This window comes from Musca vetustissima, unplaced genomic scaffold (genome assembly GCF_032173495.1).
Source record: "Musca vetustissima isolate MV318-11 ecotype Yass unplaced genomic scaffold, APGP_CSIRO_Mvet_v1 utg36989, whole genome shotgun sequence".
Lineage (NCBI taxonomy): Eukaryota > Metazoa > Arthropoda > Insecta > Diptera > Muscidae > Musca > Musca vetustissima.
Window position 1 is genome coordinate 280,078 of NW_026880183.1, and position 18,634 is coordinate 298,711.

Below are 18,634 nucleotides of genomic sequence, written 5' to 3' on the forward strand. Positions count from 1 at the left end.
GACAAAACTGATATTCTATAGAAATTAAGTGCTGGATTTACCATTAACTCCTTAGCCAAAAGTTTTCACGTGCATAGATCAACAATAACTCTTGTTAAGAAAAATGAATACACCATAAAAAAGTTCGTTGCACATTCTGAATCTGCCCCCGGTCAAAAAAAAAAGACACTTAAACGTTCGGAGTTTCCGAAAATGGAAAGAGCATTGTTCAAATGGTTTGCAAATCAACGAGCGAAGAACTTGCCAATCACATCTGATATGCTCACGAAAAAGGCCAAATTTCTGCATGCCAAAATCAAGGAAAATCCGAGTGACTTCGATGCTAGCAATGGTTGGGTTTAAACCTTAAAAAAGACATGGAATCCGGAGACTCAAAATATGTGGCGAAAAACTGTCGAATAAGTCTGCTTCTTTTTACCTGTTTTGCAAAAACTAAACACAAGAATTGACGATTTAGATTTAAAAATGGTGCAGATGTGACACTTGTTTTAAGCGGATTTGGTATGCAGGTCTTAGGCTGCGGCTTAGCTCGCCGGAAATGGGTGGATTCTTTCCGCTTTAAATGTCAATATAAAATTTATACCTGTTTTTGAATTCAAACGAAATTTACTGAGTTAAATAAATGAGAAGTTAAGTTTAAATATATCAATCGGATGTATTCCAAAATATTGTACCATTATGCCATAGTTTAAATTGAACACTATATAGATTTCCACTTTAACGAGATTTAGATGTTACACCTCAATGGCTTTTCCCTCCCCTTATGACGTTTTTCAGTCAGCCATGGTATTTTCATGCCATTAATTTTTGAAAATACCCCAAACACAATCAAATCAGCCGCTATCTAATTAATTTTCAACCCATTTTTAGTTTTTTTATTAATTAAATTTACAAATTTAAATTTTTTTATTATTCTTCTAAACCAATTTATTAAATTTGAAGTATTTTTAAATATTTAACACAATAGTTTAATAGTTAATTTTCTTATTGTTTCTGATTAGAATATGTTTTTTTGTAATATATAACATGTCTTTTTAACTTTTAATAGCATGCACTTATTTTTATGTTTTCTTACATTATTTTATTTATTATATATTATATATACAATTTCTTTTATTTATCTGTTTTTATATTTATATGTATTTTTAAATTAGCATTATTGATTAATATTTACTTTAGGTATCTTATTTTAATTTTTCATATTTCTTTCTTTTAAAAATTATTTTTAGGTTATATTATCGTATATCATAGAATTTTTATATGCAAATTATATGTTTTCTCTAAGTATATTTTAATTATTTTAAATCAATTTTAATTATTGTAGGATATTTTCGTGAATACCCTTAATACGATATAATTGTAATGCAATTACTAACGCCTTAAAATATTCTTTATAAAATCAAAATGGTTATGTAATTATTGTGAATGATGTAATCACGTGGATCATTAGATTATGGTTCTTTATGGCAACTTTTGGGTTTGAGGTTATAGCAAGTTTTTTTGGGTTTTGGTACTCACTCAAATTTTGGTTCTATTTTCCAAACCTGAGGATTTTAATTAATGTTTTGTGGGGTTTCTTTTAGGCTCATTTTGTTATTTCTGTCACCATAGAAATATGTTTGTGATATGTGGTGTATCCGCCTTTATTTCACAGCTTGTATTTGCTGATTGCCGCGGTTAAAAAAATCAGCAAATAGTTTAGCTGTGGTATTTTTTTGTTTACCACTATATTCTATGGAATATAATAAATATTTTTCATATTTAAAGAAAATGGATTAAAAAAATATGTTTCAATAAAAGATTCTCACCTGAATATCTTGTTCAGTCGATTTTTTTTTTATCTTAAAATTTTGTTAACCAACAAAATTATCCGGAAATTATTAACTATTGATTTTAAAAAATATATAACTGTATATTTTTTTTTTTGCAATTTTATCGTTATTTTCTATTTTTTTAATGATAAAATTTCACCACTTGAAGTAATAAAATTGCTTGACTTTTGGTGACCTCTTTTAATCAATGTGACAAACTGATTGTTCACTGTGATTCTTTTTAAGGTTAACCTCACACGTTGGAGTTTCATACCAGTGATGAAAAATCGGATTTTTCCAACTATGGTGGATCCTACATTTTTTTTTTAATGTTTGGCGATCTATATAGAGGGATCTTACACATTTTTAATGTTCGGCGGCAATTGTAGGGGGCAGTGATGTCAATTGTTTATTTAATAATTTATTTATGTTTTTTGGTTAATATTATTTTTAATATTATTAATCAATATTACTATAATTGTTATTATTATTTTATAATCATAAAAATGATAAAAATCATTTTAATATATTTGTTTGGATATGATGCGATTTATTGTTCAACATCGACATATCCAACATTTTGTACTGCCGATCGTACAACATTTCACCTGGGAACAGTTTGGTGTAGTAACGCCATCAAAAGCAAAAAGGTCAGTTTTCGATCTAAGAATCCCTATAGATTTTTTGTTTACATTTTTTTAATTGGATTGGTGAATCCGAATAATATTATTGTAAAAAAATTACAAAAAGGAGAGATGGGGACGACAAATATAGCTGCTGCCTGGTTTGGTGCCAATATTTCCCATCGAGGAACAGTCAGAGTCTCTGCAGAATACTTTGGAGGTGATTATATTTGTTTGGTGTTTTCAGTTGGTTGCTGCTGGTGGTATATGTTCATTCACAATGAATGATGGAAAAAGGGTAAGTGCTTATCAAAATAATTAATACCAACTTGGATAAATGTTTTCTTTTTTCTTTCAGGATTAAAAGACATGACGAGGAAAATATGAGGCAGTCAAATGACTGAAACAATAACAAAAAAATATCCTCTTCTTCGGGATGCGATGTTGGTGTTGGCGGTATCCATGTGTGGTTACACATGGATGTAGTGAAGGGTGAAATATGAATATGGAAAACAATTCATATATAACAAATAAAATATTTTGTGTGATGCCCCATAAAATACATTTGGTTGGATTGATGAGACAAGGTATGGCCTAAGGTATTCATACACAACCAGAAGGTGGTTGTCACAAAGCCAATACTTTTCACGCAGCCTGTGGAGTGTAAAAGTGTTGGGAATTAGGTAGAACAACAAAAATGTAAGAATGTATGGATAATTTTTTTTTTTTTTGCGAATAGTATTTATAATTACTTTCATTACAGGTTGTGATAATTTTTTTTGGAATGTAAACAAACAGACTACACATTGAATCGGTCGGAATTAAGCATCCATGTTTTCAGGCAGATTTATTGAAAGGAAAGTATTTTTCCAAATGTGTACTAGTGTTAATGAGTGTCTAATCAGATTTTTATTTCTTTTCAGGTACTTCATGAGGACTATTTGAATAGATGGAATTTCATTGTGTGTGTGGTTTGTATGAAAATTGTGTCTACAGTTTATAATAGATTTTATTATTATTAGTTCGATTATTAATCTGTTTCTTTTTGTAGGCATTGAATGGAGAAAACATTTGTACTATGGATTTTTGAACTTATCGAAACCAAACAGCTTTAAATGGATATGGTTGAAAGCTTTTACCTGGAATTTGGTGAGAATTTAGATTTTAAGATTAATTATAGTCATAAGTATTATAACTAACATTATTGTTTAAGATGTTGTGCGTGTATAGTTCCTATTAGGTCTCCTTTTAGGGTTTCAATTAGATAAAGACAATTTCCTAGAACTTTTCTTATTCTACACTTAATCCAGGGTTTACATAGCTTTGAATTTATACCCTTTTTGAAATTACTTTGGACGAAGTTTTTTCGATATACTTCTTGACCGGGTTTATAGGAAACAACTCTACTTCTTTTATTATATGACCTTTTGTTTCTTTCGTAAGCCTCGTGTATGTTCTTATTAATTTTCTGGTGTAATAGCTGCATTTGATCAGATTTAGGTAGTACATCAATATGTCCGTCTTCTAAGGCATTTAATTTTTTTAAAATCTTATAGGCATCTGCATGTGTTATCATTTGGTAACCTGTTAGCGCAAAGTAAGGTGTAGTACCTGTTGAGGCATGAATGGTAGAACGCAAAGCACATTCGATTTTTGGTAGTTTTTCATCCCACTTAGCCTGATCAGATTTAAGGTAGCTACGAATACTACTTAATATGGTCTGATTAACTCTCTCGCTAGCATTTGATTGTGGTGCATATATTGCTGAACGGATGTGTTTTACACCAAACAGTTTTAAAAGGTCTTTAAAGGCTTCTGAGGTAAATTGTTTACCATTATCTGAATGTATATATTCTGGAACTCCGAATTTATAAAATACCTCTTCAACAAGGAATTTGTTCACCAGTGATACTGTCGCTTTGGTCATTGGTTTCAATAAAACAAATTTGGTTTTGTGATCTAAAACTATAAAAATAAATGTTTTACCTGACTTAGACCGAGGATAAGGTCCTAAAAAGTCAATGTAGACCTTTTGAAATGGCCGTAGCGTGATCACTTCATTTCCCATAGGTGGTCTAAGGGTTTGTTTAGGGTGTTTTATTTCCTTACACGTATCACAACTATTAATGTGGTTTTTTACATCTGTGACCATTGATGGCCAATAAAAATATTGCCTTATATTATGTATAGTCTTTGCTATACCACCATGACAAGTGTTTGTCTCATGACATTTTTTTATTATATCTTTAGCTAAGTTTTCTGGAAGCCAAATTCTCCAACATGCTTCTTCATTTTCAACATCAATTTGATTAAACTTAACCCTTTTGTACGCAACTCCATCGAGCACTTTTAAATCTGGTAGTCTATTCTTATTCTGTTCTATCGTGTCTATTAGACTCAAATAATTTGGATCTTTGAATTCTTCTGAGTTAAGATCAATTAGAGAAGTTGTGTCGATATATATTTCTTCCATATCTAACCGAGATAACATATCAGGTACTACATTTTTGGTTCCCTTTCTGTGTTCAATGTTAAATTTATACCCTTGGAGTTTTAGGCTCCATCTCGCTAGACGTCCGTTAAGGTCTTTCTGTCTCATCAACCATTGAAGGCTTGAATGGTCGGTTATGACTGTGAAGTCCATTAACTCGATATACTGCCTGAATCGCTCTATGGCCAATATTACTGCCAAACATTCTTTTTCTGTCGTGGAATAGTTTCTCTGCGCACTGTTCAATTTCTTGGAGAAGTATTCAATAGGGTGTTCTTCATTATCATCATCCTTTTGAAAGAGAACAGCGCCAATTCCAACGTTTGAGGCGTCACATTGGACAAAAAAGTGTCTTGAAAAATCTGGACTTGATAAAACCGGACTTGAAACTAAACAAATTTTTAGTTTTTCGAAAGAGTCACTAGCTTGTGGTGTCATTATGAATTTTGGAGATTTTTTTAAAGTATCCGTTAAAGGAGAAGTTAATGTAGAAAAATCGTGGATGAATCTACGATACCATCCAACGGTACCAAGAAATTTTCTTACATCCTTTTGATTTTTGGGCAATTTTATATTGACTATGGCTTCTATTTTTCCAGGATCTGGTTTTAATTTGCCTGCTCCAACAATATAGCCAAGATATTTTAGCTCTTTATAGCAGAATTTTGATTTGTCCATATTTATGGTTAAACCAGCATTCGTTAATCTATCACCTACTATTTTAAGCATTTCCATATGCATATCGAAGTTTTGCGATACCACTAATAGGTCGTCCAGGTACACAAAAACACGGTCTTTCAACTCAGGAGGAATAACTTTATCCATCAACCTGCACATCCTTTGAGCAGCATTACACAATCCAAATGGCATAACCTTAAATTGGTAGTGAGGTCTACCTTGTACTGTGAATGCTGTCAAAGGACGGCTTGATTCCTCCAGAGGAATTTGCCAAAATGCGTCCTTTAGATCTATAGCAGATATGTAATGCGTATCTCCGAGTCTTGCTAATAAACCTTCTATATTAGGCAGTGGATAAGCGTCTTTACGGGTCACTTTATTGAGTTCCCTTGCATCTAAACATAATCTGTTTTTATTTGGTTTTATGACAAGGGTAACTCTGTTATTCCACTCCGCATTTTGTGCTACTTCTATCACGTCAAGTTTGAGCATACGGTCTAATTCGTCGTACATTAATTTTTGTACGGCGGGACTAACTGGATAATACCTCATTTTCTTAGGAGGAGCACTTCCAATATCTATTACGTGTTTTTCCAGATTAGTTTTCCCAAGACCGTATTTCGTATAGCAACGAAATGACAGTTTGGCGTTCTCTAACCTAATATTCTGCTCATATGATAAACTATGCATATTTCTGTCTATCTCAATCTCTGATATTTCATTGGATTTAATATTTGGTTCAAAGGAAATTTTGAAGTTAAATTTTTGCCAAAAATCATATCCTAAAATCAGTTTTTGCTTTAAAGAGGGTACTAAATAAAATGTCATTATATTGGTTTTATTTCCACATTGTACGTTAGCTTGAACTTTGCCAATAATTTGTTGTTGTTTACCATCCGCGGTTTTTAGGCTAGATTTAAAATTCAAAATCGGTAAATTCATTTCTTCAACATTTTCTATACATTTTGAACCTAAACAACTTATTGATGCTCCACTGTCCATTAAACCTGTAAATTCAATGTCATTTAATTTAACTTGCATGTATGGTCTGATATCATTATCGATATCCAAACATGCAGATGCTATGATTTTTCTTTCTTCCTTTCTTCTGATATAACCTTTTCTTGCCTTTGTTATTTTTTTACTTAATTCAGGCACAAAATCTTTAAAAATTTCTTCTCTTTTCTTTTTATATTGCTCTAGTCTTACTTCATAAGGAACAATAGTTTTTAGTTTTGTTGTTGGACAGTTTGTTTTGGCTAGCTGAAAATTATTTGGTTTTTGATTGAATGTCTGGGTAGTTTTTATTATTGGAAAATCTGTGTTTTTTGGTTTTACTGGGAAATCTCCTTTTGAGAACATGGGTTCCCAGTTTTCACCATGCTCTTGTATTGGTTTCCCACACATTTAGGACATTTGGGTGACGTTACTCCGTCGAACCCACATTTGTAACAAAATATATTTCGTTGTTCAAGATCGCAGTCGATAAATGAATGTCCAAGTTTCTTGCAATTCCAGCAAGTTATTTGTTTTACTGGCATGTTTGTGTGAATTGCTTCGACGTTAGAAACTGGATCAAATGGTTCATTTTCGAATTCGATTTCATGAATTTTTCGAAAATTTTGTTGTTGTTGTCGATATAACATTCTTTTTGCAATATTTGTTTCAGCTCGTCTACACTCTTCTATTAAGATGTCTATAGATTCTATATTCTTTGGATATATGAGTTGAACTAGACCTTCTTTGAGATTGTCCTTAATTATTCGCACTATTTCAAACTCAGGGATGGGAATTCTCATTTGGTTTTTGAGTTTTATGATCTCAGATATATAGATGTCGGCAGTTTCAGAAGGAAGCTGTCGACGTTCAATAATTTTTCTTTGGATTTCAAAATCACTTTCGAAATTTCTAAACTTTCTTATAAAGTTATATTTTAAGAAATCCCATTCACACAAAGGGTTTTGTTGGCGAAATTGCCAAATCCAATCATAAGCTCTTCCGGTTAGTAAATGATGGAATCCTTTGACGAAAACATCCCAAGGACAACAATAATCCAGTCTTAGGGATTCAGCTCTAAACACAAATTCTTCTACGCTAATATTTTTTGATGAACCATCGAACTTTAGTCCCCATTTTTGCAATTGTATTGGAGTTATAGGTTTATAGCCCATTGCAAAATTTTGGCTCAAATTGTGCGAATAAGGTTCGCGATTAATATTGTTAGATTGTCGTTGTTGTTGGAAATTATTTGCATGTTCTTGTTCAGTTCTATTTTGGTCTTGACTATTGAAAGACAAATGTCCTAAAGAGTTAATAGAAGTTCTAACGACTTGAGGAATCATTACAGCTAGTCTATCTTCCATTGATCTTATAGCTTGAGATTGAGCTACTCTAATTGAGGCATTAATATATTCACGTAAGCTTGGTCCGCTATTACTATTTATAGGTGCTTCGAGATTTATATTTTCACTTGTAGGTAGATTTCTAGAATCTCTTTCAAATTGATTTCTCACTTCTTGTGCTGTTAAACTACTAAATTCAGGTCTGGTCACAGACGTTCCTGTTTCTGGTGAGGATGTCGTTTGTGGACCTGTTGGTGCTTGAACATTTAGAGACATTAATGGTGGTATTCCAGATTGAATAACTGTACGATTTGCATCAATGACAGACGTTATTGAACTGTTGGTGTTGGCTTGACTTGCCACAGGATTGTTGAGAGAAATTTGATTATCAATAGCATTATTATTTTGTATTGCCGCATGGGAAGTAGAAGGAACAGGGTCTACAGAAGTACTGTTTTTATTAGCTATTCTAGTAGAAGACCTGCTAGGTAAAATATTGGGATTTTTACTTGCCATTTTGATAATTTGTTATGAAATGTATATGAAAGGCTAAATATAAGTGGAAAATAAATTATGTAATAGAGATAGATATATTTAAAGATTGTAAATTGATTAGTTGTTTTTGACCATTTTTAAATTTGCATATTCAAAAATTCATGATTTTTTTACATTATTTTCATAAATAACTATTTAATTGATTAAAATTATAATGAATTATCTGAATTTTCTTCTTTTTTAACTTATTTCTTATTTTTTTCTTTCAGATATATGTGGATTTATACTATATATAATATATGGATTTATAATATTATGCATATAGTACAATATACAATACTATATATATATATATATATATATATAAATAATAATTAACAAAATTAAGTAATTTATAATATATTTTTTTTAATTAATAATTTTTAATGTATAATTTTTAAATGTATAATTTTTGTAAATATATATAATTTTGTTTAATTTGTTTTACAATCAAAAATAAAGATTCTATAAACATAAAAATAAATATTTTATAATTATTAGTATTTTTATTTTATTTTCTTGATAATTTTATTGGGTTGAAATATTTTTGTTAGATAGCAGCTTAATATTTAATTTGTTACATTAAATTTGGAAATCTGTATACAATTGTTTTTTTATAGATCTAAAATATTATTATTTTCTAATGTGTTTAATTAGGAAATTAATTATTTAGAATATAATTGTATTAAATATATTTAATTATGCTTATAATTTAATAAACGATTTAAATACTGTGTCCATTTTAAACTGGTCTTTTTATAATATGTAAATGATTTTATTTTGGAATACGATTTTTTTATCAACTTTTATATGGATTATACTTTTCGAAGTCTATGATTATTACTTTCTTAGAAGAACAAATATATATTTAGCACTATAGCCGAAAAATATGATTCTTCTATGATTGTAATGTCATTTTCTTCAATCAGTAACTCAACATTTGACTTTATTGGAGTATCTGTACAACGCGGCATGGCATTAAAATTGCCTTCCGGGATACCGATTCTGCGATAATAGCCAGATGAAGAGTTTGGTCTATTGAAAATTTAAAAAATTTGGGTTGCCCCACGTTGGGCGCCATATATGTGACACTTGTTTTAAGCGGATTTGGTATGCAGGTCTTAGGCTGCGGCTTAGCTCGCCGGAAATGGGTGGATTCTTTCCGCTTTAAATGTCAATATAAAATTTTATACCTGTTTTTGAATTCAAACGAAGTTAAATAAATGATAAGTTAAATTTAATTCTATTAATCGGATGTATTCCAAAATATTATACCATTAAGCCATAGTTTAAATTGAACACCATATAGATTTCCACTTTAACGAGGTTTAGATGTTACACCTCTATGGCTTTTCCCTCCCCTTATGACATTTTTCAGTCAGCCATGGTATTTTCATGCCATTAATTTTTGAAAATACCCCAAACACAATCAAATCAGCCGCTATCTAATTAATTTTCAACCCATTTTTAGTTTAGAAATCAATACATTTTGATTAAATATAAACAAGTTTCAAAAAATTATCAGATAAATAATATTCATTTTTAATTTCGTTTTTTTTTAATTAATTAAATTTACAAATTTCAATTTAGTTATTATTCTTCTAAACCAATTTATTAAATTTGAAGTATTTTTAAATATTTTACACAATAGTTTAATAGTAAATTTTCTTATTGTTTCTGATTAGAATATGATTTTTACAATATATAATATGTCTTTTTAACTTTTAATAGCATGCACTTATTTTTATGTTTTCTTACATTATTTTATTTATTATATATTATATATACAATTTCTTTTATTTATCTGTTTTTATATTTATATGTATTTTTAAATTAGCATTATTGATTAATATTTACTTTAGGTATCTTATTTTAATTTTTCATATTTCTTTCTTTTAAAAATTATTTTTAGGTTATATTATCGTATATCATAGAATTTTTATATGCAAATTATATGTTTTCTCTAAGTATATATATTTTTTTATTTTAAATCAATTTTAATTATTGTAGGATATTTTCGTGAATACCCTTAATACGATATAATTGTAATACAATTACTAACGCCTTAAAATATTCTTTATAAAACCAAAATGGTTATGTAATTATTGTGAATGATGTAATCACGTGGATCATTAGATTATGGCTCTTTATGGCAACTTTTGGGTTTGAGGTTATAGCAAGTTTTTTTGGGTTTTGGTACTCACTCAAATTTTGGTTCTATTTTCCAAACCTGAGGATTTTAATTAATGTTTTGTGGGGTTTCTTTTAGGCTCATTTTGTTATTTCTGTCACCATAGAAATATGTTTGTGATATGTGGTGTATCCGCCTTTATTTCACAGCTTGTATTTGCTGATTGCCGCGGTTAAAAAAATCAGCAAATAGTTTAGCTGTGGTATTTTTTTGTTTACCACTATATTCTATGGAATATAATAAATATTTTTCATATTTAAAGAAAATGGATTTTTTTTTAAAAAAAAATATGTTTCAATAAAAGATTCTCACCTGAATATCTTGTTCAGTTGATTTTTTTTATCTTAAAATTTTGTTAACCCACAAAATTATCCGGAAATTATTAACTATTGATTTTAAAAAATATATAACTGTATATTTTTTTTGCAATTTTATCGTTATTTTCTATTTTTTTAATGATAAAATTTCACCACTTGAAGTAATAAAATTGCTTGACTTTTGGTGACCTCTTTTAATCAATGTGACAAACTGATTGTTCACTGTGATTCTTTTTAAGGTTAACCTCACACGTTGGGGTTTCATACCAGTGATGAAAAATCGGATTTTTTCAACTATGGTGGATCCTAAATTTTTTTAATGTTTGGCGATCCATATAGAGGGATCTTACAAATTTTTAATGTTCGGCGGCAATTGTAGGGGGCGGTGATGTCATTAATTATTTAATAATTTATTTATGTTTTTTTTTTTGGTTAATATTATTAATCAATATTACTATAATTGTTATTATTATTTTATAATCATAAAAATGATAAAAATCATTTTAATATATTTGTTTGGATATGATGCGATTTATTGTTCAACATCGACATATCCAACATTTTGTACTGCCGGTCGTACAACATTTCACTTGGGAACAGTTTGGTGTAGTAACGCCATCAAAAGCAACAAGGTCAGTTTTCGATCTAAGAATCCCTATAGATTTTTTGTTTACATTTTTTAATTGGATTGGTGAATCGTGAATAATATTATTGAAAAAAAATTTTACAAAAAGGAAATTACACAAATATAGATGCTGCCTGGTTTGGTGCAAATATTTCTCATAAAGGTAAAGTCAGAGACCCCACAGAATACTTTGGAGGTGATTGATATGTTTGGTGTTTTTAGTTGGTTGCTGCTGGTGGTATTTGTTCATTCACAATGAATGATGGAAAAAAGGGTAAGTGTTTATCAAAATAATTTATAACAAATTGGATAAATGTCTTCTTTTTTTTCTTTCAGGATTATAAGACATGACGAGGAAGATATGAGGCAGTCAAATGACTGAAACAATAACAAAAAAAAAAAAAATATCCTCTTCTTCGGGACGCGATGTTGGTGGTATCCTTAATAATAAACATTTTAGTTTGTCCAGATCTGTGAAAGAGAATCGAAATATGTGTGGTTACACATGGATGATAACATCATAATTTGTTTAATAGAAGTGTAGTTACAAATATGAGTATGAATATTAAAAGCAATTCATTCATAATAAACAATATATTTTGTGTGATGCCCCATAAAATACATTTGGTTGGATTGATGATACAAGGTATGGCCTAAGGTATTCATACACAACCAGAAGGTGGTTGTCACACGTTGTGCTTACGCTCTCGAAAAGCATAAGGCACGCGGCTGAGTAACAACAACAAATAACAACACTTAATGTGCAGAGAGCAAGAGAGTAAGACATGAAATTTACCCGAGTGCGCAAAAAAACACGACAAAACATACCCGAGTGTCGATGAATCAATGAATTTGTTGTTCAAGTGGCAAAACATAATTGTACTCACAATTAGCAAGTGGCGCATAAGTATCAAAATAAGCCACTTGTTGTTATTCTCTGATATGTACTTACTCTCTTCTTATTGTATATTTATACATTTCTGTAGCAGCGACAAAAATTCGCCTTGCACATTGTGGAACACATCATATATATTTGCAGAATGTTGCCAGCCATATAAATTGTTTTTAAACTCTCTAGGATTTTTCTGTCATTATTCCATTGCATTTCAGAAAGTAAAAAATGTTGTTCTCTTTTAATTAACAGAAAATGTTGTTACGATTGTTGCATGCTTATTTAATTTTAATTAAATTTTTCAACAATACCGGCAGCGACTTTCCAATGTGTTGTGCTTGCTTGCTGCCGGTCAGGAAAAAATGAGCCGGATACGGTAAGCTCCGAAGTGAGTTGTATATGAACAGTTGGCAAAACTGATAGCACAGTTAGTGGCGATAGTCACGTAACGTGCATCAATACAACTCTGTCAATGTGTAATAGGTTTGGGTGTACACCAAAACAAAATAAATAAATGTCGGAAAATTTGGCGAAAATGTGGAAAGGAGGGAAAATGCTGTTTGGTTTTGGTCGTATAAAAGGGTTCAAGCGGAGAAAATCGCCATAGTTATTGGTGTTAGCTTAAAGTGTCCATTTTGAAAAATTTTCCCCAAAATAATAAAACCAACAAAATAAGCAAAATTAGTTGCCATAATTTTTTTGTAATTTTTATTTAATTTGGTGTTGTGTTGTATACACGAGTTTGTGCGTGTACAAATATGTAAGTGTTATTTATTGTTTTGTGAATACATTGTTTTGTTATTGTAATTGTTAAATTTTGGTGTTGAAACGTTTTGTTCTTTTTCAAGTGAACGCCAAAATCAAACCACAACACCGAAATAAATATACTGACCCCTCCAAATATCCTTGCGGAGGAGGTCAGCGAAAAATCAGGGGAAGAAGGAAAAATCCGCCAAAAAGCCCCTTTTACATACTGGGACGGAATCCTTTTAACATCATTTTGGGAGGTTAACACTTGTGCCAAGGATCCTCCACAACCAAAGTCGGCCTGTAAAATCCTGGTATATTCCTGTAAAGAAGTAACAAGAAAATCGAACTATTAAATACTGAAAACCAGGTAAAATTGTTAATATATAAACCTACCCAAATCCAACGAAAATAGACCGGAGTCTTCAAAATCCCCAACGTAATAGTCTGAAAAGAGACAAAAGAAAAAACGAAATATCAGAATCAATTTTATTAACGAAAAATAATTACACCAAAGCTAAAACAAAACCGACCATACAAATATTTTAAAAATACCCTAAATATTAAATTTATGTTGTAATTGTTAGTAGTTTAGTTTAGTTATTAAGAATTTTTATGATAATTATTTTTTTGTGAGGATTTTTAACCCCTAATTCTAGTGAGATTAGGTTGCCAATGATTAAGTGGATCATAATTTAAGTTTTGCGTTTGTGGATATGAATTAACAGTCCACGTCACCACTAACAGAGCTCTATTAGGCAGGTGGAAGAGAGTATAAAGTGGCCTTATTGGCCGTGTAGTATGCCCTAAAGAGTGTTGGTAACCGTGATGTTTTGACTCACACGGAGAGAAAATAGGTGTTAGGAATTCGTTATATGACCTTTGTTTTAAAAATTTTTTTGTATTAGGATTAAGTCAAATATGATAATAAATGTTTTAATGTCTGCTCTTAAGTAATAAAAATATGAATTGCTAATTGTTTTGTGTGAGAGAGGATATTAGAATGTAAGTTACTGAGGTGAGTGTGTGTGGAAATAGGGGCCCTTTAAATTTATTTGTGTTAATTGGACGGAAGGGTCAAGGATGGGTGGGCTAAGTGTGGGAACCAAGACACCAAGTTCCCTTGTCATGGTTGTATGTTGTGTTGTGTCGTTTTATTTTGTATTTATTTATTGATTACCTTTTTTGTCAATTGTTCGACCCCTAGGGCTGACGGTGGTTGGGTTGAGAATCCCCTTGAAAGTGGTTGCCCCGATTGACTAGCTGGAACCCCACCGTAGCGCCGCAGTAGGCGGTATGTAACACGATATCGTAACAACAGAGCAAAAGCCATCTAACGGCCAACTTGGAAATTCAATTGTCCTATCTTTATACTTATTTGCAAGGTATATTTAATAAGGTAGCGGCATCAGCCCAGCTGTTGGACAAATAAATGTCAAAAATGTTGTTGTAATGTTGAACCAAAAAATTAAAAAAACAAAATTATAAATGAAAATCTCCGAATTTCGAAGAGCTTTTTTGACAATACTTTTATTAACATTTTCTACGAGAATTTGTGTAAAAAAATCTTGTCAATCTGTTTGTTTTGGCAAAATATTTTTGACATATCAAAATACAACAACCGATGTTTGTTGTAGAAATTCGCCGATGCGGCTACCTTGTATATCTACCTTGCTTCTATGTCTTTGATGGATGTGTAAATAGGGATACGTACGGCGACTTCAATCGGCTGGCCATGGCCGCATTTACACGTTTGCACCAGTGTATGTATTCTCCAAAGTAGTTTTAACGCCGGAACTAAACTAATAAATAACGTTTAGCTATTAATAAAATTAAAATTTAATTGCAAAATCGAGCTTTATTTACCTCAATTAACCAAATAAAATTAAATTCACTTTATACCTCGAATTGTTTGAAAAGCTATGCAACTAAGAGCAACTCTGCTTTGCACCAAAAAATAATCATTTTGCCTAAAAGTATGCTTCGAAGTACATTAAAATTCAAAATAACGTAACAAAAGAATAATTACTATAATTTAAAACAACTCACTTTTTATACATTTTCAAGTTAATGGAGAGCAATTCAAGCTGTTGTTTCTGTTTGGTGAAAGCAAAATTGCGGTGTGAACACATACATACATCAGCGCATCATACAAAGAAATGCAAATGAGATTCAAATAAGATACCTACACCGAATAGTCCGAATTGTAAATAAAAACATATAATGCCATGTACAGACGAGCGTCGTTCGCTCTCTCATTCGTTGTTCGACCCCTAATTATGAAGTAATTACTTAGTTCCCCATACAACATTTTCTGAGCGAACACCGACTTTTGTACGTTATTAAATTCAAATCACTCTCTGAATAACCAAGAATTTGTCGAAAATAAATTAATTTTGACAGTTTGAAAATATTTATGAAATTTTCAAACTTTTCCGGTAAAATTGAAAATGAAGAATGAAAAGTAACAAATATATGCAGAAGGAAGTAAATTTTGTAATCTACATAATGCAATATGCATTCCCTTTTTTCCCTTTTCCTTCCCTTTTGTTCTAATTAGCGTACAAAACGAGAAACAAATGTGGGGAAACCCAAACAAAAATTCTCCAATTTTTTATATGTCACATTTGAAATGAGAAAATATAAAAATTTATTCATAGCAACAATATTTTCGGAAAAAATGGAAAACATGAATTAAAAGTAAGTAAAAATACGATGTTCGAATGCCCGTCAGAACATGGCATAATGGTCTTCGATTTCTATGATCAATGACTCATTTTGTTCACAAAAGGGGAACACATAAGAGGATTTCAGGCATGGCATGTTATGTTGGCTCGTATGTGTTTTCCCCTTAAAGGAGAGAACAATAGTAGTACGGCATTATAGTGTATGGGAGTCATAAATTGCTATAGCCTATTTTCTATTATTTCATACTTTTCAAACAAACTAAGTCCCAATTTATATTAGGCGAGTTTAATTGCGGCAAGTCTTTGTTTGAAGGAGAGAGGGGCAAGGGGAATAGAACTTGAAAAAAATTGCTCGTACCGACAATTTTCTGGCAATTGTCAAAAAAAAATATATATATTTTTGAAATCGAATTGCCTTGTATAGACGAATGAAGCAAGTTCAAAAGAGAACGATAAAAATTGCCGCAAGTAAACTCGCCTAATATAAATCAGGACTAACAATATACCTCTACCGTGTGACTTGTCAAGCCAGAATATATTAAAATAGTCCCGTGACAAATAATATTAATTTACACTACATTAAATTAAATTTAATGACATTGCAGATAGGGCAGCCGATTCTATTAACAATGGAATCTGCTTAGAAGTACAATGACCAATGGTGGATGCCATAAATCAAATAGCTACAATCCTAAGCTACACGCATATACATGGCTCGAAACATTCTGTCCCCAAATAGGACATGAACCAAGGAGTAGAGAAGGCGTTTATAACAAAAAACTAGACGAAACAAGTAGTTTTCCTCATTTGACAGATTCTTAACATTTTTCTAAAAAAACGATAAGGTTCTATTTTTTTACTTTTCTTGAATATGACGAACATTGTTATAGGTTCCTTCTATGCTTACAATTTTGCATATATTGATTTAGTTTTTGTAAGTATTGATATAACAATTTATATTTTATTTTTCTTTTGTTATATAAAAAGGCGCATATTAGTGTTACAAAATACATTTGTAAATAATTTGTATGATCTCTTAAACATTACTATTAATTTTTATTACAAATGTTATTCATTTTTATTTACACGAACTTGCATAGGTGAATCCAAGACTGACGAACAAATATATAAAGTTCATTTAAAAATGAAAAAAATAAAACTAGACATGAAATTCAATTTTCTTAGAAATATTTAACATAAACGTGACGAATGAAAGACCTATTCTACCAATTATTGTAACTTAGTCCATAAGTGAAGTAGAAAAGGAAAATGCTAATTAGAAACCATTTCTATTATAATCCTTAAGAATGCAGTTTAACTTAAAATATTACGTAAAATTATCGAGTGAGAGAACACTAAATCTATGTAGTCCAGATAAGTTTAAATTTTCGTTTAAAACAGGCAGCATCGTTGTCAACAAACCCAGCTATGTGAAAGGTAAAACTATGAATGGTTATATTCATCTTCGGTCCTCTCCACAAGCAGCAATTCTTCCAAGCGATCCAGACGTTGGCGTAATTCTTCTTTTTCCTTCTGGGCTATTTCGAATTTTCTTCTAAGTTCCTCATTCTGCTTTCTCAACTCCAATAACTGCCTACAGATTTCGGGTACAGTTAGTAGAGGTATAACTGACGGCGAAAATGACGTTGTTTTGCTGCTTTCCTGATTTACTGGAGGTTTAGTGGGATTAAGTTTGATGGTTTTGGCTGCATTAATTTGGCGCACTGGCACGGTATTCATATGTTCAACACGTTTAGCCGGTACAAGGCGCACAGCTTGTTTTGGAACTGTAGATTGTTGATGAGACGGCACCGGCACAGTCTTTACAATCGCTTGTGTTTTTTGTGCTTCATGCTCTATAATGTCGTTTTCATCTTTGCTGGATACTTGTATTATATGGGGTAGTATATCCTCTTCAAGCACAGCGATGTTGTCTTGTGGAACGGATTGTTGTCTGTTACTACCGCCATCTACACATTTCATATCCAACTTCACCTGAAATAAAAAAATAACTTTTGAATTATCCCATCAAGGACGAACGCATGCGTAATGATCCATAGTACGATAAAATATGTCAGATGGTACGTAACATTTTAAAATAATGTTTATTTAAATGGTAAACAAGTTTTAATTCATGCAAGCATTTATTCAAGGTATTACTCCTTTACCACTACTGTGGTTGTTCGGCACTAGTTGTGAAACTTTAACAATGTTAGGATGTCTAAACAAAATAACGAACCTGCTGTTGCTTCATTTGCATTGGCTGCCTTGAATTTATAACACGTTGTTGGCTACAATTAAAAACAAAAAACGCGAGAGAATGTAGTATTCAGCATATTATACGTTAACTGTAAACATACCTCGTAACCGATTGTGGCAGCTTTTGCATAGTCTTCAGATTTGTATTTCCATACAACTTTTTAAAATCATTTATTGATATAATACGTATATTCTGCAAAAAAAAAAAGTGTGGGATTATTATATGTGGGTGAGTACCTAATGTCGATAAAAAGAATGAACTCACCTTATTCTTTGTTACTTGCTGATTGTCCTTAGCCTTACTTATGACATTCGGTTTTAGCCTATTAACATTTGCATTGTTTGAGGAACTTACATAGGTTGCACTATCATTGCGTGCCCTCGCTGGAACAATATTTTTATTAGAACCATTTATATTAAAATTATTGTTATTGCTT

At 31.0% G+C, this 18,634-nt stretch overlaps 1 protein-coding gene across 1 annotated transcript in view; it reads right to left on the reverse strand.

The window, feature by feature from the left end:
• The window catches only part of LOC133325629 (putative uncharacterized protein DDB_G0271606), a gene marked incomplete at its 5' end in the record, with an annotated part of 110,062 nt that extends 91,432 nt beyond the window's left edge, over window positions 1-18,630 (reverse strand). Inside the window, 4 exons of the mRNA XM_061534350.1 lie at window positions 17,376-17,933; window positions 18,163-18,229; window positions 18,299-18,390; window positions 18,463-18,630. Of these exons, the coding sequence (XP_061390334.1) occupies window positions 17,382-17,933; window positions 18,163-18,229; window positions 18,299-18,390; window positions 18,463-18,630 (879 nt within the window). The remainder of the gene's footprint in view (window positions 1-17,375; window positions 17,934-18,162; window positions 18,230-18,298; window positions 18,391-18,462) is intronic.
• Between the last annotated feature and the right edge of the window lie 4 nt (window positions 18,631-18,634).